The sequence below is a fragment of the Gilbertella persicaria genome, assembly GCF_025201335.1.
Source record: "Gilbertella persicaria strain CBS 190.32 chromosome Unknown B0P05scaffold_23, whole genome shotgun sequence".
Classification (NCBI taxonomy): Eukaryota; Fungi; Mucoromycota; class Mucoromycetes; order Mucorales; family Choanephoraceae; genus Gilbertella; species Gilbertella persicaria.
Genome location: NW_026251984.1, coordinates 244,848 through 271,364, shown reverse-complemented (window position 1 = coordinate 271,364; position 26,517 = coordinate 244,848). Strand labels below are relative to the sequence as shown.

Genomic DNA, 26,517 nt, shown 5'->3' with positions numbered 1-26,517 from the left:
ATTTTTCTCTGTTCTTATATCTATTATTGTTATTATCGCATTCTTTAAAATGTCAAACTCATTCAATCACTCCAACTTTGACGGCAATGTCCAGGTTACAATAAATACAAAAAGAGAAAGATGTATACTCAAAGAGATATTCATTTGTAAGAATCAGATCTAAACTTGATTTTTTTTAGCTCAAAGCCCACAGTTATTGAACTCATCGGTTTCTTCTGTAGAGGTAAAACGATATAAGAAAATAAATCACTTTAAGGGCGGGGGACAGAAGGAGTGGAAATCAAAGGAGGAAGTAAGTGGGCGTATAAATATTTATAATTAAAGAACGCCTAACCAATATGTTAAGCTTTTCGTCATAGAGGTGCTCAAGAGATTTAGAAAGCAGTCGATAGCTGAAGCTGACAAAAACAATGATATAAATTGCTTAAGAATCCTGTGAGTATCCAAAGAGCCATCCCCTACCTTTCTTCGCACACTAATTTCCATTGGGCCAAATCTTACCAACCTAGTTCTCTATCCCACATTTTCCCAATCAATAAGTTTGATTCCAAAAAATGTATTAAAAAATATTTTGACTCTGATACTCGCAATATCTTAAAGTCACTATCTGGAGGCATGAAGCCCAAAATAATTCGTGCACCTGCCAAGGCAGTTATATACTGTAAGAAAGAAGCCGATGTATGTTGCATTAGTTCAAACGACTAGTTTTCTTTGACACTGTTTTCAATTAGGAAGAAGAGAATGATGATGATGATAGTGGGGAAGAAGAGAAGGAAGATGAAGAAAAAGAAGTCATGCTGAGTATGGTCAAAGACCTCGTCAAGAACATGAAAGAATACCGCGCTTCTGCTGCCAATAATTCAGAAGCTTCATTCACCGACAAGTACTTAACACCAGTAATTCAAAGAGTACTTTTGAAAAATGCTAGTGAAGAACTATACTATGCTTTGTGAGTGTATACCCAATTTTCTTTTTTTAACTGTACTAACCGCAGAGAATAATCCTTACGGATAGGATCGACAAGCCTTGCAAGAATAAAAAGAAGCCAGATTCAATGTTTGGAACTAGAGTCAGAAACAAAGAGATTTTCTTCTTTTTTATTGAGATTAAGAGACCTGAAGCAGCAAGCAAATATCAGCTAGAAGACGACTATGCTAAGCTGATGAAGCTGATGAAAGGTTCTCTAGATGATCAGTTATGTCTTGGAGTAAAAGACCCTTTATCTCTTGGTCTGCTAGTTGAAGGTATACTCTCACTTTGTCTTTTGTGTCTTAAAAGAAGAACAAAATGTCTAATGCAGATGCTTTGATAGGCTTCAAATGCACCCTGTTCCAAATGAGGCTTCCTGCTGATGGAATATACATGCCTATGGCATTTGAACGCTTCTCTTTGGTTGAAGAACTTCACCAACTGGTACATTTACCTTCAATTGTCGAAACTCTATACTATGTTAAGGTATTGATTGTAAACAAACGAATGCTAGTAACAGTAAATTAACGTGTTCCATACAGTGCGAGCTTGCGAAGCTTATTGAAAAGGTAAACCAGCAAAGAAAAAGAGAAGACAAGCGAGCCGGAGAAGAGCGTGTGTGCCTTTCTTTTGAAACCAGATTCGTGGCAAAGAACAATAAACAGTTTTTGTTTTTGTATTTATATATTAGAGATTAAGATAAAAAACTCTTCGCATGACATTGATTTTTATAAAAAAAACATACATCACTTGGTTTATTACCATATCATGACTATACCTACAACACCAGTTGGCTGATTCCATGAGCTGGACGTCCAAAGAAAAAAAAAGAAAAAAAGAAAAAAAAAAGAATGAATAGAGATTAAACAATAGCAACCTTTCTAACTTGTTTCATTAAGTCTCAAGAGATTTTGTTTTTTATTTAGTGGCCATACTTGCATAAATGTTAAAAAAGTGTTCAAGTAATAGTCAAAAAAAAATACTATAGTCGGAAAATATGACTTTTTTAGAGGCAAATGTGCTTTACCAATCGGGTAGTTTAAATAGTTTTTGGCAAACATATAAATGTATTTTCTCATTTTCTCATTTTTTTCTTTTAGTTTTGCCTTGACAATCAATGACACACGATAACCTTTATTTGGGGCTTGATCTATCTACTCAACAACTCAAGTGTACACTTATTAACGAGAAACACGATATTGTTTATGAAGAAGCAGTTCACTTTGACCGAGATTTACCAGAGTTTCAAACAAAACATGGTGCTATTGTCAACGATAACGTAGTCACTTCACCTACGCTTATGTGGGTTAAAGCACTTGATTTGTTATTGATGCGTTTAAAAGATACAAAACATATTGCTCATATCCGAGGTATATCCGGTGCTGGTCAAGTAAGGTATATACATGTCATGTTTATGCATATTGACAAGCGAGACATTAGCAACATGGCAGTGTCTACTGGAGCCAATGTGGTATAGATAAACTCGGACAGCTAGATCCTACTCAATCTTTAGCTGACCAATTGAAGAACGCGTTTTCTATTCCTCAATCACCTATTTGGCAAGATGCTAGTACAACTAAAGAATGTCGTGCTTTAGAACACTCTGTAGGTGGTCCTGAAAAATTAGCTCAATTGACTGGTTCAAAAGCTTATGAAAGATTCACTGGAAACCAAATTGCAAAAGTAAAAGAAGTTTCGCCTAAGACAGACGTACTGATTAGATATAGATTTATCATCAACAGAAGACTGCATACGACCAGACAGTACGGATTAACCTTGTGAGCTCCATGTTAGCAACACTTTTGCTTGGTCAATTTAGCCCAGTAGATGCAGCTGAGGGTTCAGGAACAAACATGATGAATATTCACACACATAAATGGGATAAAAATCTATTGCACGAATGTGGTGGTGATACTCTAAATGAAAAATTAGCAGAAGAACCAGTAGAAGGTGGTACTGTTCTCGGAAACATTCACCCTTATTATGTTGAACGATACGGCTTTGATTCAGGTAAGGAAGACGTTCATTGATCGACTCATTTCAAATTATACTAGAATGCAAAATCATGCCTTTTACGGGTGACAATTCAGCTACGCTTGTCTCTATGAACCTGATAGAAGGTGACTGTGTCGTTTCTCTTGGTACCTCAGATACAGTCTTGGTCTATTTGAAAAAGGGTGCTGCCGCCACTACCGAATCTCATTTGATGGCTCATCCAACCGACCCTGAAGGCTTTATGGGTATGCTTTGTTACAAGAATGGCTCACTCACAAGAGAGCACATTCGAAACACATATGCTGATTCAAATTGGGACACATTCAATGAACTGTTGACCAAAGAACAAGCTATACTTAATAACCGCATTGGATACTACTATTGGATGCAAGAAATTGTTCCATTTGCCAAAGGGATTTATCGATTTGAACACGGAAATCGTGTAGAAGAATTCACAGAGAAACAAGCTAATGTAAAAGCCATTGTTGAATCTCAATTTATGTCTATGAAAATCAGAATGCGACGTATGGGCGGTGATCACATCAAGCGTATCTTGGCCTCAGGTGGAGCTGCTAGTAATCGTACGATACTGCAATTATTGTCTGATATCTTTGGCTTGCCTGTTTATCGACAAAAGGGTATGAATGGGGCCAGTTTGGGTGGTGCATTGTTAGCGAAATTCGCGTTGCAATCAAAATCGTTTGAAGATATGATGGCGGAGTTCCCATCTGTAGGTTTAGACCTTATCTGTGAGCCAAACTTGAGCCAAACAAAAAAATATACAGATTACGTGAACCAGTTTATCGAATTAGAAAACTTGGTGGTTGAACAAGGATATTAACGCGAGGGGGATTGTTTCTTTTTTGTTTCTTTTGTCTTGGTTTCTTCCATCATGTGTAACGTGAACTTTTTTTTGTTTTGTTTTATTTTGGTATCCTGACTTTTTTTTTGAAAATAAAACGGATTGAATAGACTAGAATTTGCTAGATAAAAAAAAATTATGTACTATCCTGTTAATTGTCCGCATAATGAGGCGAAAACAAAAAGCCGTAGCTGCATTAAAAAAGAAACGCACCTACGTAATTTTTTATCATGCTAAAATCAATGAAATTCAAATGCAGACATGGGTTGTGCACTCTGACAGCGAATCAGATGGCCAGAATCAACTCGCGGATTCTTTTACTTTCTCGCAGGTTCTACCACTTTCGGATACGCAGCCAATCATCGCGTTTGGAACTTGCTAGTATTCCCAAATTAGAGACATGAAAATGATATAAATACTAGAGGAAACAACGCCTTTCTTTCCCTTTTTTTATCTTTATTATTGTAACAAAAGTAACAGAAAATATAGATTAATATGTCTGAAGGCAAAGCTAGTATGTATCTTAAACTACAAGCATTACATTTGTGTACTAACATTCATTCTTTTAGTTGGTATTGATTTGGGTACTACCTACTCTTGTGTTGGTGTCTGGCAAAACGATCGTGTAGAAATCATCGCCAACGATCAAGGTAACCGTACTACTCCCTCTTATGTTGGTTTTACCGATTCCGAACGTCTTATTGGTGATGCTGCCAAAAACCAAGTCGCCATGAACCCTCACAACACTGTCTTTGATGCTAAACGTTTGATCGGTCGCCGCTTTAACGATGCTGAAGTTCAAGCTGATATGAAGCACTGGCCTTTCAAGGTCATTGAAAAGGGTGGTTTGCCCAACATTCAAGTTGAATACAAGGGCGAAACCAAGACTTTCACTCCCGAAGAAATTTCCTCCATGATTCTCACCAAGATGAGAGAAACTGCTGAAGCCTACCTTGGCACTACTGTCAAGAACGCTGTCATTACTGTCCCTGCTTACTTCAACGACTCTCAACGTCAAGCTACCAAGGATGCTGGTTTGATTGCTGGCTTGAACGTTCAACGTATCATTAACGAACCTACTGCTGCTGCTATTGCCTATGGTTTGGACAAGAAGCACGAAGGTGAACGTAATGTATTGATTTTCGATTTGGGTGGTGGTACCTTTGATGTTTCTCTTTTGACCATTGAAGACGGTATCTTTGAAGTCAAGGCTACTGCTGGTGATACTCACTTGGGTGGTGAAGATTTCGATAACCGTCTCGTCTCTCACTTCATGCAAGAATTCAAGCGCAAGTTCAAGAAGGACATCTCTGGTAACGCTCGTGCTGTTCGTCGTCTCCGTACTGCTTGTGAACGTGCTAAGCGTACCTTATCTTCTGCTGCTCAAACCACCATCGAAATCGACTCTCTCTTCGAAGGTGTTGACTTCTACACTTCTTTGACTCGTGCTCGTTTTGAAGAATTGAACCAAGATCTCTTCCGTAACACCATGGAACCTGTTGAAAAGGTCTTGCGTGACTCCAAGATTGATAAGGCTGCTGTTCACGATATTGTCCTCGTTGGTGGTTCTACTCGTATCCCCAAGGTTCAAAAGATGGTATCTGACTTCTTCAACGGTAAGGAACCCAACAAGTCCATCAACCCTGATGAAGCCGTTGCCTATGGTGCTGCTGTTCAAGCTGCCATTCTTTCTGGTGACACCTCCGAAAAGACTCAAGATCTTCTTCTTTTGGATGTCGCTCCTCTTTCCTTGGGTATCGAAACCGCTGGTGGTGTCATGACTGCCTTGATTAAGCGTAACACAACTGTTCCTACCAAGAAGTCTGAAGTCTTCTCTACTTATGCTGATAACCAACCTGGTGTCTTGATTCAAGTCTTTGAAGGTGAACGTGCTCGTACTAAGGACAACAACATCCTCGGTAAGTTCGAATTGACCGGTATTCCTCCTGCTCCTCGTGGTGTTCCTCAAATTGAAGTCACTTTCGATGTGGATGCTAACGGTATCTTGAACGTCTCTGCCCTTGACAAGACTACTGGTAAATCCAACAAGATCACCATCACCAACGATAAGGGTCGTCTATCTAAGGAGGATATCGAACGTATGGTGAACGAAGCTGAAAAATACAAGGCTGAGGATGAAGCTGCTGCTGCTCGTATCCAATCCAGAAACGGTCTTGAATCTTATGCTTACAACCTCCGTAACACTCTCCAAGAGGAAAACATCAAGGATAAACTTGATGCTGCTGACAAGGAAAAGTTGGACAATGCCGTCAAGGAAGCTATTGACTGGTTAGATAACTCTCAAGAAGCCTCTAAGGAAGAATACGAATCTAAGCAAAAGGAATTAGAAGAAATTGCCAACCCTATCATGATGAAGATGTATGGCCAACAAGGTGGTGCTCCTGGTGGTGCTCCTGGTGGTGCTCCAGGAGGTTTCCCTGGTGGTGCTCCTGGCGGTGCTCCTTCTGCCGATAATGACGGTCCTTCCATTGAAGAAGTCGATTAAGTTATTCATTTACCCCCCTCACTCCCTTTTCATCAACAAAAAAAAAATTCTCTTGTAATTGACTACATATATACATATACATATTCATTCCCACCTTTTTTTTTTTACATATTTTCCATCATTTATCGACACTTTAAAATAAAAGAACAAATCTTTCTATTTTGTATAATACTTAAAAAATACTACTTTATTTTTTATGGCATGACTGGACAATGTTCTATATGTTAAAAATGTTGGAGAAAAAGTGTTTGTATTTATTATTATTATTACCTGTGATATGAACTCTGGAGCCGCAAACTCTACAGTTTTGAGGAGCACAAATTACGCTTACAACGGGCATAGAAGTTTCAGAGTTAGTCATATTATCTTATTTAATGATCTTCAAAGAACTCAAATATTTTCTTTTTTATAGTATTCAAAGGACAACAAAAGTAATATCACATCATTGATATCTTCTCGTTAAAAAAAAAAAGCTCTTTTTGTGTCTGCAAATGAGTTTACTGACAACTGGCAACTGATAGCTGATAACTTGAACATATACGGCCTTGTGTTAAACAGTCGATTTAAGGTTACTTTTGTTACTTTATATTTAGTTCTCCTTGCATAATTATAATGTAGTCAATTGACAAAACCTGCATGATGACTTGTTGAAACGAATAGATGGATCTATGTGAATAGAAGAATATGAGCACATCTTCTATCACCATGCGTCAATATTCGCTATATATTGACACATGAAACCCCAGGTATAAAATGAACTCAATTGCTTGCCTTTTACAAAAAAAAAAGTACGCCAAAGACATTCTTTTGAGGCAACATAAAATCCTGCTTAACCTACTATAGCCGTAGACTTTTTCTTGTATGTATATGCATAAGCACATGTTTATGTAAAAACAAGCTTTATAAAAAAGAAACTTTTTAATATGATCCTTGTAATAAAAACAAAATCATTATCACTACTACTACTACTACTACTACTACTACTACTATTAGAGAGAAGATGCGTATATGTGTATAGGTTGTGTAAAGGTATTATGAAAGCAACAAATCAAGTTATTGGTCATCCTCCATAGGAACATCTTCTTCATCTTCGGGGTATTCTTCATCATATTCTTCATCAACGGTAGCTTCTTGGTATTGTTGATATTCAGAAACCAAATCATTCATGTTTGATTCAGCTTCAGTGAATTCCATTTCATCCATACCTTCACCTGTGTACCAATGCAAGAAAGCTTTTCTTCTGAACATAGCAGTAAATTGTTCATTAACACGCTTAAACAAGTCTTGGATGGCAGTAGAGTTACCAATAAAGGTACCAGACATCTTGAGACCAATAGGAGGAATATCGCAAAGAGAAGTCTTGACACTGTTAGGAATCCATTCAACAAAGTAAGAAGAGTTCTTTTGTTGAACAGCCAACATTTGATTTTCGACCTCTTTAGTGGACAAACGACCACGGAAGATAGTAGCAGCCGTCAAGTAACGACCGTGACGAGGATCAGAAGCAGCCATCATGTTACGAGCATCAAACATTTGAGCAGTCAATTCAGGCACGCTCAAGTTACGGTATTGTTGAGAGTTGGAAGCGGTCAAGGGAGCAATACCGACCATGAAGAAGTGAAGACGAGGGAAAGGAACCATGTTAACACAAAGCTTACGAAGATCGCTGTTGAGTTGACCTGGGAAACGCAGACTGGTAGAGACACCAGACATGACACCAGAAACCAATTGGTTCAAATCAGCATAAGCAGGGTTAGACATCTTAAGCGTTCTAAAGCAGATATCGTAAAGAGCTTCGTTATCGATACAAAAGGTAGCATCACAGTTCTCAACTAATTGATGGACAGACAAGACAGCATTGTAAGGTTCAACAACAGTATCAGATACTTTAGGAGAAGGTACAACAGAGTATGTGCTCAAAATACGATCAGGATATTCTTCACGAATCTTGGAAAGTAAAAGCGAGCCAAGACCAGAGCCGGTACCACCACCAAGAGAGTGACAGAGTTGGAAGCCCTGAAGGCAATCGGTGTTTTCTGCTTCTTTACGAATCACATCCATGATGGACTCAACAAGTTCTGCACCCTCTGTATAGTAACCCTTTGCCCAGGAGTTACCTGCACCAGATTGGGCATTAATGAAATTATCAGGGCGGAAAATTTTGCCATATTCGCTACCACGGATAGCATCCATCGTTGCGGGTTCAAGGTCAACAAGAACAGCTCTACGATATATTGAGTAAGGAGTTTAAGGAGAAGAGTTTTTGTTTCTTTACCTTGGGACGTATTTTCCTTGAGAACCTTCATTGTAAAAGACGTTGATGCGTTCTGTTTGGAGATCATTATCTCCTGTGTAGTTGCCATTGGCGTCGATGCCATGTTCTTTTGAGATTGTTTCCCAGAATTTTTGACCAATCTATAAATATCAAGTAAATAAAGCTGTACACATTTGCAGGATCTTGTTTTTTTCACGTTCTCTCTCCCTTTCTTATCCTCTTTATATATATATATATATATATATATATATATCTGGGTATCCCTTAACAAATAAAAAGATAGGTTTACTTACTTGATTACCACATTGACCTATGTTAAAAGAAAGTGAATGTGTAAGCATATATAAACACAAATAAATCTATAGCTACCAGCTTGAACGTGAATGATTTCTCTCATGTTTAGAAAAGAAAATTGCGAAAGTAAAAAAGAAAAAAGAAGAAAGAAAGAAGAAAAGATGTTTTTGTGCCATAAAATAAAGCTTTGAAAAGGCACCGACATGTTTTGATTGGTTAAAGGAGAAGAATACTGTTTTTGGCAAAGAGCCATTCAGCATGATTTGCACTTGTCAATTAAATCCCAGAAGATGATTGACAAGCAGATCAATTTCGTGTCTTTCTAGAGGTAGCTAGCTAAAGACGAGTATGATCTTCTTTAGATGTCTTTTGGAAAATTGAGAAGCTAACGGAGACTCTTTTATGATTTAGTCAAATTTACAGTTGGTGAAAAAGAAACTTTACTATTGCTAACAGGATCTTCGAAGTCTAGCATATACTACTTCTCAACTCTTATATGCTTCATCGGGAATAAACTCATTGAGCTTTGGTTATATTTTTATTTTGTATCACAAACCTAAGAGGCAGTAATAACAATAGTTTACCGATCATAATGACTACAATTTTAGTAATTAAAACAGTCTGGCAAGTGCAATGAGAATAATTCTGGGACCATGAATTTTTTGATATATAGGAAAGAATTGGTATGTTTAATTTTATAAAAGCCAAAACTACCTTTATTTAATTCTCCTTTGCACATTCTTTTGTCAAAGTTCTCCAACTTGAGATTAAGATTGTTCTTAAAAGAAATCAAACAAATGTTTTTTTTATTCAAAATGTTTACTGGACGAATAATAACAATATAAAAAGACCGTCGATGGATTATCTCTAACCGTGCTCTGTTTGTACAGGCGTAGTCGATTCTCTTTTTCCCTGCCACATAAATAAACTATATCCAATCGTCATCTCCCTCTTGATCAATAATAAATCAATGCTTTAAAAGAGAAATATTAATTCAGAAACAGCTTTCTTTTGTCTGACATTCACTATTCAGAAAAGAAGGAATTAGGGTATTTTACAAAAGATCTGCTGATGAAAGGAAAAAAAAAACAAGTCAAAGAAGAGCAATGTATGTATCTCAAAACTTATTTTATTTAATTTATCAAGTAAAATCATATTTAGATATAGCTCAAACTTAAGTGCAAGTTCTACAGCAAAAAAAATGTGATAAGCTAAGCCTGAAACCAAAAAACCACTGAAGCAGGATAACATACACTTTATTTGAAAAAGAAATCAATGTGAAGAAAAAATATCAATGAGCTAGGATATTTACTGAAAGATTTCTAAATATGTTTTTCTGTGTCTTATGGGACTTTTATATACTAAACTGTATTGTAGCAAAAAAATAAAATAAAAAAAGGTTGGTCCATCACTGTCAAATCACGCTTTTTCGAAGGCGACGTTTATTGGCCCCCTTTTTTTTTTGATACAATAGCTGATCTTTCCGATAAATCGTCGTGGAAAATTTCGGAATTATGAACAAGAAAGATACTCTACTTGGTGAAGAGCCTCGCAATGATATATCTGTAACCGCCGATATATGTTTAAGCTTGTATTTCCATATGTTCAATTCAGTAACTGATTTTGTAAATGTTTCATCCGTAAAAAAAAGGTACACAATTTTCACAAACATCACTGTTCTTTTCTCTTCTCTCGTTCTCACTCTCTATCTGAAATACAGATACCATCCAAAACTAGTTTCTGTGTTGTCTGACTTTCCTCAAATACCGTACCTTCTAGAAAAAATTTAGTGTCTGAGTTGAAGTACTCTCGCTTGATATCTAGAATATTCATGAATTAGATACAGAACAAATAATGACTACATTGCTATTGACTAGTATCAAGTGGAGTACCAAATTCTAATATAATTTCATCATATTCAATCATATCCATATATTGCCTTCTTTTGAACATCCTCCAAAATACAAAATAATACCATAAGCTTCACTCAATAATGGCTAGTAAAAAAAGGAGAAAAAGAAAATTTAATTGCCCTTCTTCTCTATAAAAAAAAAAAATTATCCAAGAAAATCCAGCTTTGAATTAGTAGCACAAAAAAAAAGAGTTGTCTCATCATGATGTCACAAAAGTTCAAAAGAATACTACATCTTTCTTTTATATCTTGCTTGTCATTCATGATAAGCTTAGAGTTGCTTCTTGATTCTCGAATGAAAGTATCGTGGAACAAGCATTCAATCGCCTACTTGAGTTAAAGTAGTATTTAGAGCCTTTGGGACCGTGCGGGATGAGGTAAGTAATGTGTAACTCTGCAGCTAGATTCTCTCCCCCCAAAAAAAACATGTTATCAACCAACAGGATCAATATGTGAATAGATTTTATCAAGCATGTTTTTTCCCTGGTGTAGATTTGCTGCATGACTTGTTGTATCGGTCATTCGGAAAGTCAATTGTTTGTTTTTTTTGGGAGTTTTAAAGGTGAAATAATTATAAATAGGGCATAATAGACATCATCTTGTTCTCTTTTTTTTCTCTCTCTCTTTTCTTCTTTCATATCTCAATTTCATTATGTCTTACGCTAGAAAACCCTCTGCTGTTGGTAACGAACGCCACCATCCTCATACTCTTTCTACTCTCGTAAGTAAAAACAAAAAGAAATCATTTGACGCGTCATGAAACTAACATGAATTCAGGACTTTCAAGGTGCCAGTTCTGCTGCTGCTGCTAAAGCTATGAAGTCTGAATTAGCCAAGTTGGCTTCTCAAATTGAAAACGAAGAAGAACGCAAGGTAAAGAAGTAGCTCTTCTTTTTGTGTGAATTTATCTAACCTTATCTATACAGTACTTTACTCAAGAAATGGACGGTTTTTATATGCTCTTTACTCGCTTCTTGGACGAAAAGATCAAGGCCAAAAAGTTGTAAGTAAAAAATAAACACTTCAATAAGTGCATGTATTGACATGTATTTAGGGATTGGGAAAAGATCCAGACTCCTTCTTCTGAACAAATCGTGCCTTATGCCAGTATTCCTGAAGTCACAGATACTGCTGATCTTGAAAAGTTGGCTGTCTTGAAGCTGAATGGTGGTTTGGGTACAACAATGGGCTGTGTTGGTCCCAAGTCTGCTATTGAAGTACGTGATGGTATGACCTTTTTGGACTTGAGCGTTCGTCAAATTGAGGTAAGTAGTGATAAGTGTTGTATGTGTTTGTATTAACTGTTTAATAGTATCTCAACAAGAAGAACGATGTCAGTGTACCTTTTATCCTTATGAACTCCTTCAATACTGATGACGATACTAAGCGTATTGTTCAAAAGTATGCTTCTCATAATGTGGACATTATCACATTCAACCAAAGTCGTCATCCTCGTATTAACAAGGAATCTATGTTACCTGTTCCTCGTTCCCCTGCTTCTCCTATTGAACAATGGTAAGTTAATTCGAGTTCCCTTTTCTTAGTACCTAATCTTTCTACTAAGGTATCCTCCTGGTCACGGTGATTTGTATGAGTCTATCTATAACTCTGGTCTTTTAGATCAATTGATTGCTCAAGGTAAAGAATACCTCTTTGTGTCCAACGTAGATAACTTGGGTGCTACTGTTGACTTGAACATCTTGCACCATATGGTCGAAAGCGGTGCTGAGTTTATCATGGAAGTCACTGACAAGACCAAGGCTGATATTAAGGGTGGTACTCTTGTGGATGATGATGGCCACATCCGTCTTTTGGAAATTGCTCAAGTCCCTGATGAACATGTTGAAGACTTCAAGTCTGTCAAGAAATTCAAGATCTTCAACACCAATAACTTGTGGGTCAACTTGAAGGCAATTAAGCGTGTGATGGATGAAGAAGCCATGGAACTAGAAATCATTGTCAACAATAAGACCACTCCTCAAGGTGAAAAGGTCATTCAACTCGAAACAGCTGTAGGTGCTGCCATTAAGCACTTCAAGAATGCTCATGGTGTGAATGTGCCCCGTGACCGTTTCTTACCAGTCAAGTCTACCTCTGATCTTTTCTTAGTCACTTCTAACTTGTACTCACTTATTCACGGTCGTCTTGTGGTTAACCCTGATCGTATGTTCAGCAATGTACCCTTGGTCAAGTTGGGTGATCATTTCAAGAAGGTCAGTGATTTCTTGACTCGATTTAAGTCTATTCCTAAAATTGTTGAATTGGACCATTTGACTGTCACTGGTGATGTCTGCTTTGGTTCCAAGGTTGAATTGAGAGGCACAGTTATTATTGTTGCCAATGCTGGTGAACATATCGATATCCCATCAGGCACTGTCTTGGAAAACAAAGTGGTGTCTGGTAACTTGCGTATTCTTGATCATTAAATACACACACACACACAGTATATATTTATATCATCATAATAAAAAAAAAAGACTTTTTTCTTTAGTCCATATTCTTTTGAATTTTATTTAACAAGACATCCATTTGTGCAGCCATGTTAGGCTGGCCTCGTTTTGTTCTAGCCAGCATTTTGCCACGCTGTTCTTTTCGTTCTTTATAATACTTTTTTTTGCCTTCTTTACTCTCTGCTATTCTCTTTTGACGTTCTTGTTTGTCTTGAACCAATTGTTGTTTTGTACGTTCACGCTCTTCTATTTGTGATTTGAATGGGTTTGGCTTTTGTCTCTTTTGAACTTGTTCTTCTTCTTCCTCTTCCTCTGATGATGAAGATTGATCTAAATCAAATTCTTGTTCATCTTGTTCTTTTTCTAATTCAACTACATTGCCATCCTTGTCAATCGTACGTTCTGAAGCAAAAATCTAATTATCAGAGTTAGCACAACTAAACAAAATAAATATAGTGCTTGCCTCTTTCACATAGTCAGGCGTGCTTTCATCATCATCCTTGTCTAGCTCTTTATAATATCGACTCTTGACTTGAGCCTTATGGATTAATTCATACTTTCTCTTTTTTTCTATAGAATGATGTCAGTATAAACACGATCTATGCATTCTATTACTTGCGTTTTCTTTGTAATGGCGTTAAAGGCTTTGCATGCTTTTTAACTTGTGATTTAGGTGGCATGATGGATCTAGAAAAAAGTAAAGAAAAAAAATATTTTTTTTTTTTCAGCAGTCCTTTCCTATTTTTATGCAATTTCTCTACTTGAAAAGAAATATGTCCTTTTGAATAGTAAAGATGTGAAAGCTTTCTTCCCGGTTGAAAAGTGAGCTTTACACCGTGTTTATGCAAACGCCAATGCCTTAGTTTTACATTGTCTTGCATAGATTGTAGCTTTTGATATGTCGTAAAGTATATTTCTTCTTTAAACTTAGTAGAGGGTTGTTTTTTTTCATTCTCCATCTCAAGTAGAAGAGCTGTTTGAAATGGCGCATTTTAAAAAAAAAAAACTCTTTTTTTTTACGTAAATATATATATATATATATTTTACTACTATGAAAAGAACGCGTGAACCAGAACCAGAAAAACCTGCTCAAAAGAAGCAAACGACACTTTATTCTATGTTTAAGCCAGTACCTAAACCATCTTCAGAAGTGACTTCTCGTGTTTCTGGTGCAACAACACAACAGGAAGAGACTGCGGAAGAAACAAATAAGGACCCCAAAGCTTTATTTAAAGGCGTGGACCAAGAGACTTTGGAACTATTAGACCTTGAGATAAATACCATGAATTATGGTTGGCTTAAAGTACTTGCACCTGAGCTGGTCAAGCCTTACTTTTTAAAAGTAAAAATCATGATATTAACATATTGCATAAAAAGTGACAGATAGCTCATAAAATTGCATTAGTTAAAAAGATATTTGAAAGCGGAACTAGATGCAAAAAAGACTATTTTTCCCCCTTGTAAGTCATCTATGTTTTGTGCTGAACTAATACTCTATAGTGAACCAAATCTATAGTTGGTCAAATTACACACCTCCTCAAAAAGTAGAAGTGGTTATCCTTGGTCAAGGTACAGAAATAAAAAAGAAAAAAAACAAAGACTAAGAAATGATAGATCCCTATCATAATTTCAATCAAGCCCATGGTCTTTGTTTCTCTGTTGTAAAAGGTGTCAGAGTACCGCCCTCTCTTGTCAATATGTATAAGGCTTTGAAGAACGATTATCCTGATTTCCAAACACCTCCACATGGGTAAGAGGAAAGAGACTATCTATTGAATTCACTAACATACATGACTAGTTATTTAGAAAACTGGGCAAAGCAAGGCGTTTTGATGTTGAATACAAGTCTAAGTGTTGAAGCGCATAAAGCAGGTAGTCATGCAAATCAAGGCTGGGAACAATTCACAGGTAAAAGAAAGAAAAGAATTATTTCCTTTAAGACTTATCTGTTGGTGTAGACGCTATCATTAAGTATCTCAATGAAAGAAAATCCAACCTTGTATTTATGCTTTGGGGCTCACCTGCTCAGAAGAAGGGTGCTCGTATTAACTCAACCGTAAGGCAATGATAGAATACCCCCATATATGGACTTATATTTTCTTTTAATGAATAGAAACATTTGGTGCTTAAAAGTGTTCATCCTTCTCCACTTTCAGCCCACCGAGGGTTCTTTGAATGCGGTCATTTCAAAAAAGCAAATGAATATTTAGAAAGTCATGGTAAAGAAGTTATTAATTGGAACAGCTTGGTCTAACAGAAGATGGTGGTGGGGGAATTAAGCAAAAAAATAAAATAAAAAATAAATAAATAATAAATACATAAAAATTATACATCAATCATGATGTCTTTTCCTCTTGAATCTTGTTTACACATTGGACATCTAAAGTTTAAAGCAAGCCATTCATGCACACATGCTTTATGGAAATGATGCTGACACCTATATAAAGTATAAGTACATATATACACAAATAGACTATGTATACTTGCCATAATTTACATAAAATATCACCATCTTCATAAGTTGATAGACAAATGACGCACACCTGATCTTGAATCTCTGGGATTTCTAAATCTTGGTATTCAGGCTCCACTTGAGTTCCTGGTGGATCTACTAAGCCTAAATAAAGCCATAATTTATCAAGTAAACTAAGCTGTGGTTGTTGATCTGGTTTACTGAGATCAATGGTGATTTCTGGTTGTGTTGGTTTATGAATTTTTTGAGGTGGCATATCTATGTTGGACTTAAATCGATAAACGGGTATCATGGCTATTTCTTCACTTGTGGCACCTCCCATATAAACACCATCATCAACATGCAGTAGCCGCATACCCACTATACACATTAATCAAATCGAATGGATGTCTAAATCTTACCTAATACACAAGGTAAGCAGAAAATAACAGAGGTACACAGAAAGACAGGAACAGAGAGGATCAAGTAGCCATACACAATCAGGCAGAGTGAGAAGTAATACAAAGGCTGAGCAGTATCTGAACAGGTAGAAGAAGTGAATATCATATAATTTCCAATAATAAACCATAACACGCCAAAGAGATCCAAAGCAGATTTTGCTCTGTAGATTTTAGTTTTAGTGTTACACTTTTGTACAACAACATGAAGACGCTACCTATCAATCCAAGCCCTGACTACATCTTCATCTGAAAATGGAAAAGAAGTAGCTGGCACTGACGACGATGATGATGAGGGCTGTTGTACAGGCGTAATAAATGCAGGATATTGATATCGATTTGTGTTGGTTGGCATAACTGGAGGAGGAAAAGATAATGGTCGGTTGCGTTCGCTCATGGCATAAGCTTCACTGAGTTCAGATCGAGCACTGGTACGAGGCGACACTACACTAACTGCTGGCCTTCGACGACGAGGAGCTAAATGCAGATAAATACTAATAGGCGCAGTCAAGAACAATCTGAGGACATAGACTGTCACAAATATACGCAGTGGTTTATCGCAATACATTTCCCATGAATAAAACAAGATGGTGATACTGACAATCATCTGGATAGCCGTAAATGTCATTGAGAGTCCCAACAGAAGTTTGGATTGCCGTGAACTTCGGCGCCAGTTTAATACGAAGTGTGTAAACCAGTGAGATCGGACTCGTCTAGACGTCGGTGCTGCACTTCTGGTAAAGTTGACCGCATTCGAGGCGGAATTCGATAAAATCTGTGGTAGTGCAGGCCGTGTAGAAGAAGAAGAGGAAGATGCCGATGAGAATGACAAGTTGGAAGGTTGGTGACGGTGGCTAAGTCTCGTTGTTGAAGGCATTGGTAGAGTAGCTATAATAAAAAATAAGTGTTTGTTGAGGCATGCCTTTTTTTTTATTCTTACAAGGAAAAAAAAAAACTTTTTCGGCTTAATACAGCATGTATTTGAACCAAATGATATCAATAGTTTTCTCTCTTTTTTTTCCTGCTTGGCCTCAACAAGTTGTTTTTTAAAAAGAAAGAAGAGAAAGAGAAAGAGGGAGTAAAAAAATAAAACAAAAATAAAAGAAAGTATATCTAAAGGAAGAAAAAAGGGTCGTAACAGATTTAGAATGGAAAGAAATGCCCCCTTTTTTATAGAATAAAAGCTTTTCTTTTTTTTTTTTTTTTTTTTTTTTTACATACAAATAAGAAAGAACAACATTTTAAATGGTAAAAAAGAAAAAAAGATATAAAAAAAAAACTCCCAAATCTTATCATTGGCTCGGTTACAATGTTTCCCCATGCAGTGTTGCTTGTATTGAAAACAATTACGTATGTTATGAATATCAACTCGACTACCTTGAGTGTAGTATGCTTTGTTCATCAAAGTTTTCCCGAGGCCTTACTTGTAATTACCTGGTATCTTTCTTGACTCTTTTTTTTAGAGGAAAAAATTGTTTGATTATGTAATATGTTTTTTGCACTCAGATTCTTTTTTTGGATAATGGCATTGGAATGAATAAACTGTAGTATAGTATTAGGATTTCAACACTTGCCATATTCAGAGCAACAATAAGGTTTCTTTTGTCAGGCTTTATTGTTGCTTTTTTGCTTGGAACCAAGTCAAATAAGAAGAGATTGTTAAATGATGACATTATATAGCTATAAACTTTCTTGTTCTTGGATTGCAAGTTGACAACAGCATTAAAAAAACACTCTTTTTGAACCCTGGATCAAGTAAGAATGACTGATATTGCTATCGTACCTTGCTTGATATAAAACTATCCAAAGATCGGCTCTTTTTCCTGATGTCTCATACAAAAAAGGAAAGTCTAGACTTTACTTTAGATCAAATTAAAGATTAATAGTAAAATATGACTTGTGCAGCACGACATATTCGCTGTAGCAAAGATATTGTTTCTTTATTGTTATAGTACATAATTTTACTTTATTGTCTAATGCATCTCAGCTTCTAATTGAAATATCACAAAAGAATATACGATGATTTGAAAAAGAAACGGGGCTTTGTCTAGAAATACCTTTATACTAAAAGATGCATTTTTTTTTTTTTTTTTTTTTTTTTTTTTTTTTTTACTTGCGAGTTGCTTTTGAAATAACATTCGAAATACGCTTCTTATTTATTACTATTTAGTCAATAAAATATTTGAGAGGTTCTTCACGAGACCAAATAGCAGTACCCTCAGTGAGGATAGAGTAAAAGTCAACCTTTCCATCGTGTGACTTGTGACATCTATTAACTAAAGTTATAGAAAAAAGGCTGAGCTGCATGATACCGAGTTACCTAACATGAATATATTTATCATCACCCAAGTCGACCTTGCCAAAGTAGTTGAATCCATAAGCAACTTCTTCGATAGCGTATTCAACAAGTTTGTAACACTCAATAACCTTTAAATCATCAAGTTCATGTAAACCATGAACATGATCCGCATGCTTAAGCTATACACATATTATAAATATATAAAAACGCAAAAAAAAAAAGGAGCATTGTACCTCATGAAGCTAATAAATCAAATAAATTTCTCTCTCTCTTATTCTTCAAAGCACATTACCTTTGCAACAACTTGATCTTTGACTTCGTGAAAAACCTAGTATGGCCTCAGTTACGGATGAAATACACATATGTACTTACAGCTCTAGCTTCGTCGTCAACGGGACAAACAGGACCCATATTGTTATGATTTGCGTCAGACATAATTGTATAAAGAAAGAAATAAGGGAAAAAAAAAGAAGAGAAAAGCCCAAGATTTAAATAAACTTTTATCGTCGCTTCTTGAATCCTCTTCATTTTACTTGTAGCGTAACACACCGCTTTTCGGATATTGTATTTGTGTGTATACAGATGTATGAGAGCTCTACAGTTTCTATCAGTCAGTTTATTTGTGGGCGATAGTTTCTTTTTTGGGAGATTATTCCATCTATTCCCTTTTTTTCACCCTCTCGAACATTTCTTTACAACAGAATACCGGATGTAATAATTTCAAGGTCTCTTACATTCATGTAAGAAACATGTTATCTGTTGCACTATTGTGGACTGTTTAAGCCTATCTTGAAGGTCTGTATCGTATATAGCTTGTGCAAGTGGTAAGCAACTGACGCTAAGAAAGTACTAAGTATATCCAAGGATGCTGAAAAACATACTCAAGTAAAGAAATATTCCCTCCCAGTATTATTATTGAGCATCTGGATAAAGCATAATGGTCTTTGCTGAGACTATATGTCTTTTTTTAAGGCTCGATATCTGTAGAAACACGTTATTGACTGCATAAATCTAAGTTTTAGCGCTGATTCCGAGTATTCAACCATGTCGATAGCTACATTTCTCGTCCTACAAAGTCCAAAAGAAGCTCAAAACTAGAGACTGAAAACACTTTCATGAGCAATTGCCTTTCCTCCAAAGCGACTTTAAATAAAACAGGAACAAAGTTTCCCTACAAAAAAAAAGCGATTTTTGACCATTTTGAATATGTATCTTTTCTGGTCCAAATCAGCTCTAGAAGTGTCTTGCATATCAATAGATACAGTTTGTAGATATTAATAGTATTCATGCGTGTACAAACAGGCTTTATAGTACCTTTATACGTCGAGGAAAAAGAGGAAGATTTGCAGGAGTAGTTGTGTCTGCTACATAAATAAGCAATGTACCGCTCCATTACTTGTCCACGTAAAATGACCTGTTAAAAAACACTCGATCTAGAGGGATAAAAAAAGGGAACGCTTGCTTATGAAAGATGTCAAAATGTTGAGGAAATGCACTTCAACTTTATGATGTATGATATATGAAGGATGATCCTTAGTGCAAGCATCAAATATGGTACATATCCTCACATATAATTACATGCTTACAACTCCAAGTTCAATTACTCACTTTCTCTATAGTGAAAGATACGTCCAGCTTAAAAGACACAATATCATTAACATGATTTAATAAAATCAATGACATGTAGTCTTGAGAGAAGCCTATATCATTCACTTACACTTATACACCTGATTCTCAGCACTTCTTTATGTTGAGACTTGTCTTTTAGGCTATCTCTATGGTTGGTATAGAATAAAAAGTCAAATTGTACGAAAGCAAAGACTTAAATTGAGAAGGGATTGCTGCATAAAAAAACCATCCACATTGCTTAGAGGACATTTGCTACAAGTGTCTGTCATTCTAGAGCCGAGATTTAACAGTTTTCCTCTTTTGATTCTGCTTTTGCATACAACCCTTCAATAGAACTGTTAGTACACAATTAAAAAGAGTCATACACAGACAGTCTTTAAGCCAATAAAATGAGGACCATTGTTTCTTTTTGTGGCAGATACTTGCTTATGATCAATAAATAATGTTACAGCAAAGATTGACTACAAAATTTATGGCCACTGATTTTGGCTATTGGTTTAATCACACTCAATAAGCCTGTTTTCCATATTATATAAGAAAAAGAAAAGATGCGTTATCAATTATTTCAAATACTAGTATATATACTTTATTGAATAAAAAGATAAAAAAGAAACTGGTACTTTAGCCAAATACTGTGAGTATTTGTTTCCAGGAACTAGGACGAGGACCTAAACCAGTTCAATTGAGTTCCCAAAAAGATGGTGCGTGTACGCACAAAGCCCCTCAGACCCCCACTATATAGTATTCACACTATCAAAAAAAATGGAATGCCTATCATTTTCAATAGATGATCCACTCAAACGAATGAATGGACGAACACTATATATAAAAAGCCATTACTCTGTCCGATAGTCGACCCTAAATGAATAGAGCTTGCCACGAATAGACAGATACCCCTTCAAAAGTGAAGCTTAACTTTAGAAAGACTACTCTAGCCATCAGACTAAAATAAGCCCCTCTAAAGGGCATTCACAAAGAAAAGGCGAATGACTATCAATCCCAGTAACCTTCACTACCGCTTTCTAGCACTATCACAGTAGCAAACGACCAAGACTGCTGCAATACCCTAATAGCCACACACACAAAGAAATGAGACTACCAAGATACCACGAATAGGGTTAAACTTATTACTATCCGATAGGTTCCCCTCCCTCCCCACAAGTGAGAAGAAGGCGCCAAGAAAAGATAGTAGCCTTCCAGCGTTGGGAATATTTGGACTTGGACTGCCAGTGCGCATAACTAAGATGGAATACCCCTCGGACAGGACTATAAGCTAACCCTCTACACGCGTCTGTTTTACTCTCTATCAAATTCGGCAAAGACCCGTTTAGTGGAAAAAAAGGCAGACTATCTTGACAGAGAATGCACTTGTACCCAGGTGGTAAATCCCCCCTCAAGTACGTTTGGTACATTATCCTGAAAGGACAGAAAACAAACACGCTGCAAAAAGAAAGCAAAGAAAAAAAGGGTGAGAACCTGCTTTTATATTCTGAGAAGTTCCCTGACCATTATTCAGACTCAGTTATACTCAGCTAACTTTCTAAACCCCTGTTTTAAAGGCTTATTGAGGGCTTTAGAGGTATAGAGACTACATGATCGAATACAGAAACATATCATCTATGTTCTCCTAGTGTATTGAGTTGACACAGTAATAATAGCACTATTTTATATATCAATCTTTTTTTCATATAGCTGCATAATCATGGATTTTGTTTGCCGCCAAGGCTTACAAAGTAGCAGTATCAGACACATACAGCTGTACCTGGATCCACCAATACAGTTTGAGCTATTGGCAAACAGAAAAAGAATGCTGATCAAATTAGAGTGTGAATCTGGTGCCCCAGATAAAAAGGAAATGGCATTTAAAATAGACAATCCTCCTTTTGTATGGTATTCATCATTTGCAATATCCAAAGCTACTCGCTTTGGCCTCAAAAATAGCATGTATTATAATATAGTTTGTTCGTGTGTATCTTATACGTCAAAAAATACTACAAAGAGTACCCTCTAATAGTCAGTATCCACTGAAATGGGCCTCCTTTGTACTGATTACAGTGTGCAATCAACTTTGAATGCAGATCTGAGAGGAATGCTCAAATCAAGTCGTCTTTATCATCTTAGTAGACTCGTTTTTTTTTTATCAGAAGCACCTATACCTAACTCACCTCATTTCGGTTGGATCAGACCTACATTGGGTCATTCATCTTCACAAACTTCCGTGGATCTCCCTGGGTCAAAAAAATAAACTTCACATAACAACCAAACCAATGGCACCATTCAATTTCTGGACTCCAAAGAACATGTTTCAACTAGAAAAATAAACTATTCTGATAGTTTGGTTGTCGAGTAATGATGCATCAAAGAATAGTGCATTTAAGTTGTGATCTGAGCATTTTTGCTCCAGATGGTATATAAAGCATATGATAAATGAGCTTCCAAAAGTCCTTATATACTATTTTAAGCGCCAAAGAGCATGCAGCGATAGAAACATAGGCGCCTTTTAGTGTAAATGTGGGGAGATTAGGCATAGGACATACTGGATAGCCGTTCGCGGAGATTGATTTTGAGTCTAATGATGTAGAAAACACAGAGGCTTGACTGCTAAAATACTGAGTAAATATGCAAGTGTTTGCAAGGTTTTTTGCCAATTGAACATGTTCAACAATAGCTGGTGCCTCTAGCGCACATTTTGAGTATTTAGTCTTGTCTATATCTTCATTTTTCGCCTTGTAGCGTCACAAAGAAAATCGAAAGTAGTTAAAATAAGGATTTTGATGAATAGTACCCTTTGGATTGGAAGTCAAAATGGCCATTTTTTGCATGTCGCTTATTTTGGTCCAAATCAACTCCAAAGGTACCATGAATGTTGTTAAGCATGGTTTGCAAACATGTAGAGTGTTCATGCGTGTATAAGCAGGCTCTTTAGTTCCTTTATGTGGATACGCAACACTATGTATTTGCCTATTCTTTTAAAAAGGGTTTGTCTATTTTTATGAAATCCTTATACTTTGATTTGTTCACGTCAAGAACCAAGATAATCTTTTTTCTCTTTAAACTGTTGTCATTCGTATGCATCATTCAATGATATTGAAATGAAAAGCCAAATGATCTACAAAATAGAATGTGTTTTATGCATGGAGAACATCCACTCACAATGGAAGGGAAGAAGGTTACAAACTCCGTCTTTTTTTGATTCTTATTCTATTTATTTATTTTTCTCTTTTTCTTTTCTTTCTACTCATGACGTTTTGGTCTCCATGTTGCCATGACTAAAGAAAAAGAAGTGGTAGATAAAAGACAAAGACATGCTTCTATTCAACACCACTTTCTTGAGAATAATGAACTTTCAAGACAAGGCAAGTCTATCTATTCACAAACCATGGATTGATCTTTTTCTAGGCCATTTCTATCATCCAACACCTGCACCTGAAACAGTAGTAGTTCATTCAGTACCTAAAAAGACAAATGATGCTTGTTGTTGGGGATGGTAAACTTTTTTTTTTTTTCATTTCACTGATATACTTGACAAGTGCTGCTGCTCTCTGCTTATGTTTTGGCCTAGAAGAATGTTGCTCTCATTCATGAAGCATGGATTATCTCTCTTTTTTTTTTTTTTTATTTTGGAAGCATGCGATTGGTGTTTGCGTATAATTAAAGAGATTGGTTTATTTGGAAACAAGGGTTCGTGTCCACGTTCAAAAATGGCAGAAAAGTCTTTAAAATCATTCGTTCGCACACAATTTATTAAATTGTTCTTTTTTTTCTCTCTCTTTTTATTTTATTTTATTTTATTTTTTCATGTCAATATGGCCTCACAAACAATGGAACAAAAAGACTTGTCCAACGTAAGAAAGAAAGACACGCTATTTGTTTCTCATACGCTTGTTTCTTGAATAGTTGATTCATAGACTCAAATTAAGACTAGCATTAGCTAATTTTAAACGTGAGCATGGATATGAAAACGTCGACCTGCGGACACTAGAATCAAGCTTATATGAACATAAGCTTACTTCCATAGACAAATACAGCAATACAACAAAGATTCAATCTCCCACACGCATGCCCTTATCAGCAACACGATTAGAACAATCAAGAAAGATTTCACTCTCTTCTGATGATGAAGATGCTGCTCATCTACTTGTTCTGATGCATCAAAGCCCTACAATGTCTTCTTAGAATTCATGCAAAAGAAAAGAAAAAAGCGGAGCCCACAGTAAGATGCTCAAATAATCAAGGTATGCGGGACACACATACACATATTAACTGTAGCAAAATCTTATTGGATATAAATTCAAATTTATTATTTATTTAAATGATTAAACGTGGCATACTATTCTTTTTTTTTTTTTTTTTCTTTCGTTTTCTTTCTTATTCAATGTCCTTTTTTAAGAGAGTCTTCTTATTGCTTGCGGCTATCAATGTGGCTTTCCTTGGCTTTGATTACTATCAAGGTGGTCAAATCGCTTTTGACCTTGTAGAGAATGCTAAACAATTCAATACGGACAAGGCCCGTCATTATGTCACTCAACTTAAATCCACCAAACCTGAAGATGTGGCTCAACACATCAACAACGCGTTTTCTCAGCTTAAAGATATTAACTCGGTCGATGATGTCCTCCGCTTGATTCGTCAAAAGACAGCTCCTTCTGTTGCACCCAGTGTTGAATACGATGGCAATGTGGTTGTCTTGACAGACAGCAACTTCAAGTCTGTCATTGATGGTTCGAGACCTGCCCTTGTTGAATTCTATGCTCCTTGGTGTGGTCATTGTAAGAACTTGGCTCCTACGTATGCTCAATTGGGTGATGCCTTTGCTTCTCAAAAGGACAAGGTCATTATTGCTAAAATCGATGCTGACAAACACCGCGATACAGGTGCCTGGTTTGGCGTTCAAGGTTTCCCTACCTTGAAATGGATTCCTCAAGGTGTTTCTGGTCCTGAAGGTGCTGAGCAATACAAGGGTGGTCGTGACTTGAACTCGTTGGCTTCCTTTATCAAGGAAAAGACAGGCATTGCTCCTCGTATCAAGACAGCTAAATCAGATGTGGTTGAATTGACTTCCAAGAACTTCCATGAAATTGCCCTTAGCCCCAAGAAGAACGTCCTCGTTGAATTCTATGCCTCTTGGTGTGGTCACTGCAAAAACCTTGGTAAGCACAGAGAACACACATTTATGTGGATTGAAACTAACCCCCTAGCTATTAGCTCCTATTTGGGAAAAGGTGGCTTCTGCTTATGCAAACGAAGCTAACTGTGTGGTTGCCAAGATTGACGCTGATCAAGAAAAAGACATTGGTACTGAATTTGATATTTCTGGTTTCCCTACCATCAAGTTCTTCCCTGCTGGTGCCACGGAGCCTATTCCTTATGAAGGTGCTCGTTCAGAAGCTGCCTTTATTGAGTTCCTTAACGAACACTGTGGTACACAACGCGTTGTGGGTGGTGGCTTAAAGCCCATCGCTGGTCGTATTCGTGAATTAGATGATTACGCTCTTCGTTTCATCAAGGATGCTAGTACTCGCCAAAAGGTACATGAAGAAGCTACTGAAGCTGCCAAGAAAATCGGTTCTCGTTATGCCAACTACTATGCCAAAGTCATGGAAAAAGTTTTGGCTCACGGTGAAGATTTCTTGCAAACAGAAAGAGCTCGTCTTGCCAAGATTGCTAGTTCGGATGATGTTTCTTCTGCTAAATTAGATGATTTCAATATTCGTAAGAATATCTTGGGAGCTTTTGATAAAGCAGCTACTTCTGTTGAAAACTAAAAATCTATATATGTATATAAAAAAAACACTTTATTCTTTTTTATAAAAAAAAAAAGGGGGGGGGATAGATGCCTAAACATAACACAAACGGAAAATGTCGTTGTAGACCCAGTAAGAGCCATTTTCAGGGATCAAATGGAAAGTTTGAGAAAACAATTGAGGGTTTTGATCTTCATCGATCTGTATGAAACAAGGTCAACACGATATATAATCATCATAATAACTTACCAAAAGACCACCAGTCACAGAGACGATAATAGAACCACTAGAAGGGTTACCAGGTTGAGCATCCACAGTGCTGACCTTGTGAACAACTTTGCTGAAAGGAAGAGACTAGACTATTGTCAAGAAATACTTTCTACGAACAAAAAAAAAAAAAAGACACTTACAGTTAACTTTTCAGCAATGTTTGAAGCACCAGCAAATTGTTGTCCTTCAAAAGTAAGCATGGATTCATTTCTCTAGAATACAAATCAATACCCTTTTCATCTTGCCTTTCATCTTACGTAAAGAGAAACCAACTGAGCTCTGTTGGCGTCAAAAGTATTGTAATAAAAGTCAGTAAAAGCCTTGGCAACTTGGTTCATGTCAGCCATCTTGAATAGTAAAGAGAAAGAAAGAAATAGAAAGAAAAAAAAAAGAGGCGCGTCA

General features: G+C 36.5%; 13 protein-coding genes across 13 annotated transcripts; 8 read left to right on the top strand and 5 right to left on the bottom strand.

Annotated features, from left to right (window-relative positions):
- Positions 1–49: 49 nt before the first annotated feature.
- B0P05DRAFT_572172 (uncharacterized protein) lies at positions 50–1,667 on the top strand (the record flags this gene model as incomplete). The annotated part of the gene is made up of 8 exons (XM_051581422.1): positions 50–146; positions 180–292; positions 347–435; positions 510–678; positions 732–949; positions 1,015–1,244; positions 1,301–1,455; positions 1,512–1,667. The coding sequence occupies 8 exons, from the start codon at positions 50–52 to the stop codon at positions 1,665–1,667; spliced, it is 1,227 nt and encodes a 408-aa protein (XP_051434235.1).
- Positions 1,668–1,993: 326 nt separating this feature from the next.
- Positions 1,994–3,959, top strand: B0P05DRAFT_544610 (uncharacterized protein). Its single transcript, XM_051578552.1, has 4 exons — positions 1,994–2,359; positions 2,410–2,652; positions 2,697–2,979; positions 3,024–3,959. The coding sequence occupies exons 1-4, from the start codon at positions 2,087–2,089 to the stop codon at positions 3,803–3,805; spliced, it is 1,581 nt and encodes a 526-aa protein (XP_051434234.1). The 5' UTR covers positions 1,994–2,086; the 3' UTR covers positions 3,806–3,959.
- A 362-nt stretch (positions 3,960–4,321) lies between these two features.
- Positions 4,322–6,332, top strand: B0P05DRAFT_579679 (70 kDa heat shock protein 3; the record flags this gene model as incomplete). Its single annotated transcript, XM_051581952.1, has 2 exons — positions 4,322–4,340; positions 4,396–6,332. 2 exons carry the CDS (start codon positions 4,322–4,324, stop codon positions 6,330–6,332), a joined length of 1,956 nt encoding a protein of 651 aa, XP_051434233.1.
- Positions 6,333–8,159: 1,827 nt separating this feature from the next.
- B0P05DRAFT_544605 (Tubulin/FtsZ, GTPase domain-containing protein) lies at positions 8,160–9,025 on the bottom strand. The gene is made up of 3 exons (XM_051578551.1): positions 8,977–9,025; positions 8,901–8,917; positions 8,160–8,747 (listed from the first exon to the last, which is right to left on the bottom strand). Exons 1-3 carry the CDS (start codon positions 9,002–9,004, stop codon positions 8,604–8,606), a joined length of 189 nt encoding a protein of 62 aa, XP_051434232.1. The 5' UTR covers positions 9,005–9,025; the 3' UTR covers positions 8,160–8,603.
- Positions 9,026–11,359: 2,334 nt separating this feature from the next.
- B0P05DRAFT_544597 (UTP--glucose-1-phosphate uridylyltransferase family) lies at positions 11,360–13,303 on the top strand. Its single transcript, XM_051578550.1, has 6 exons — positions 11,360–11,534; positions 11,591–11,686; positions 11,740–11,816; positions 11,868–12,078; positions 12,126–12,328; positions 12,378–13,303. Exons 1-6 carry the CDS (start codon positions 11,466–11,468, stop codon positions 13,237–13,239), a joined length of 1,518 nt encoding a protein of 505 aa, XP_051434231.1. The 5' UTR covers positions 11,360–11,465; the 3' UTR covers positions 13,240–13,303.
- On the bottom strand, positions 13,301–13,943 carry B0P05DRAFT_579677 (uncharacterized protein; the record flags this gene model as incomplete). Its single annotated transcript, XM_051581951.1, has 3 exons — positions 13,301–13,665; positions 13,702–13,833; positions 13,883–13,943. The coding sequence occupies 3 exons, from the start codon at positions 13,941–13,943 to the stop codon at positions 13,301–13,303; spliced, it is 558 nt and encodes a 185-aa protein (XP_051434230.1).
- A 261-nt stretch (positions 13,944–14,204) lies between these two features.
- B0P05DRAFT_544592 (uracil-DNA glycosylase-like protein) lies at positions 14,205–15,579 on the top strand. The gene is made up of 7 exons (XM_051578549.1): positions 14,205–14,605; positions 14,669–14,723; positions 14,764–14,832; positions 14,878–15,013; positions 15,062–15,171; positions 15,222–15,319; positions 15,377–15,579. Exons 1-7 carry the CDS (start codon positions 14,315–14,317, stop codon positions 15,515–15,517), a joined length of 900 nt encoding a protein of 299 aa, XP_051434229.1. The 5' UTR covers positions 14,205–14,314; the 3' UTR covers positions 15,518–15,579.
- Positions 15,580–15,679: 100 nt separating this feature from the next.
- B0P05DRAFT_579675 (uncharacterized protein) lies at positions 15,680–16,801 on the bottom strand (the record flags this gene model as incomplete). The annotated part of the gene is made up of 5 exons (XM_051581950.1): positions 15,680–15,700; positions 15,807–15,994; positions 16,020–16,030; positions 16,138–16,254; positions 16,455–16,801. 5 exons carry the CDS (start codon positions 16,799–16,801, stop codon positions 15,680–15,682), a joined length of 684 nt encoding a protein of 227 aa, XP_051434228.1.
- A 1,472-nt stretch (positions 16,802–18,273) lies between these two features.
- Positions 18,274–18,980, bottom strand: B0P05DRAFT_544583 (uncharacterized protein). The gene is made up of 5 exons (XM_051578548.1): positions 18,845–18,980; positions 18,765–18,800; positions 18,706–18,714; positions 18,494–18,651; positions 18,274–18,442 (listed from the first exon to the last, which is right to left on the bottom strand). The coding sequence occupies exons 1-5, from the start codon at positions 18,905–18,907 to the stop codon at positions 18,340–18,342; spliced, it is 369 nt and encodes a 122-aa protein (XP_051434227.1). The 5' UTR covers positions 18,908–18,980; the 3' UTR covers positions 18,274–18,339.
- Positions 18,981–23,328: 4,348 nt separating this feature from the next.
- Positions 23,329–23,938, top strand: B0P05DRAFT_544575 (uncharacterized protein). The gene has a single exon (XM_051578547.1). The coding sequence runs from the start codon at positions 23,407–23,409 to the stop codon at positions 23,590–23,592; it is 186 nt and encodes a 61-aa protein (XP_051434226.1). The 5' UTR covers positions 23,329–23,406; the 3' UTR covers positions 23,593–23,938.
- Positions 23,908–24,277, top strand: B0P05DRAFT_587787 (uncharacterized protein; the record flags this gene model as incomplete). Its single annotated transcript, XM_051582615.1, has 2 exons — positions 23,908–23,946; positions 23,999–24,277. The coding sequence occupies 2 exons, from the start codon at positions 23,908–23,910 to the stop codon at positions 24,275–24,277; spliced, it is 318 nt and encodes a 105-aa protein (XP_051434225.1).
- A 177-nt stretch (positions 24,278–24,454) lies between these two features.
- Positions 24,455–25,913, top strand: B0P05DRAFT_511308 (thioredoxin-like protein). Its single transcript, XM_051575612.1, has 2 exons — positions 24,455–25,251; positions 25,307–25,913. The coding sequence occupies exons 1-2, from the start codon at positions 24,477–24,479 to the stop codon at positions 25,864–25,866; spliced, it is 1,335 nt and encodes a 444-aa protein (XP_051434224.1). The 5' UTR covers positions 24,455–24,476; the 3' UTR covers positions 25,867–25,913.
- On the bottom strand, positions 25,876–26,507 carry B0P05DRAFT_544568 (uncharacterized protein). The gene is made up of 4 exons (XM_051578546.1): positions 26,373–26,507; positions 26,256–26,327; positions 26,095–26,199; positions 25,876–26,046 (listed from the first exon to the last, which is right to left on the bottom strand). The coding sequence occupies exons 1-4, from the start codon at positions 26,460–26,462 to the stop codon at positions 25,939–25,941; spliced, it is 375 nt and encodes a 124-aa protein (XP_051434223.1). The 5' UTR covers positions 26,463–26,507; the 3' UTR covers positions 25,876–25,938.
- Positions 26,508–26,517: the final 10 nt, after the last annotated feature.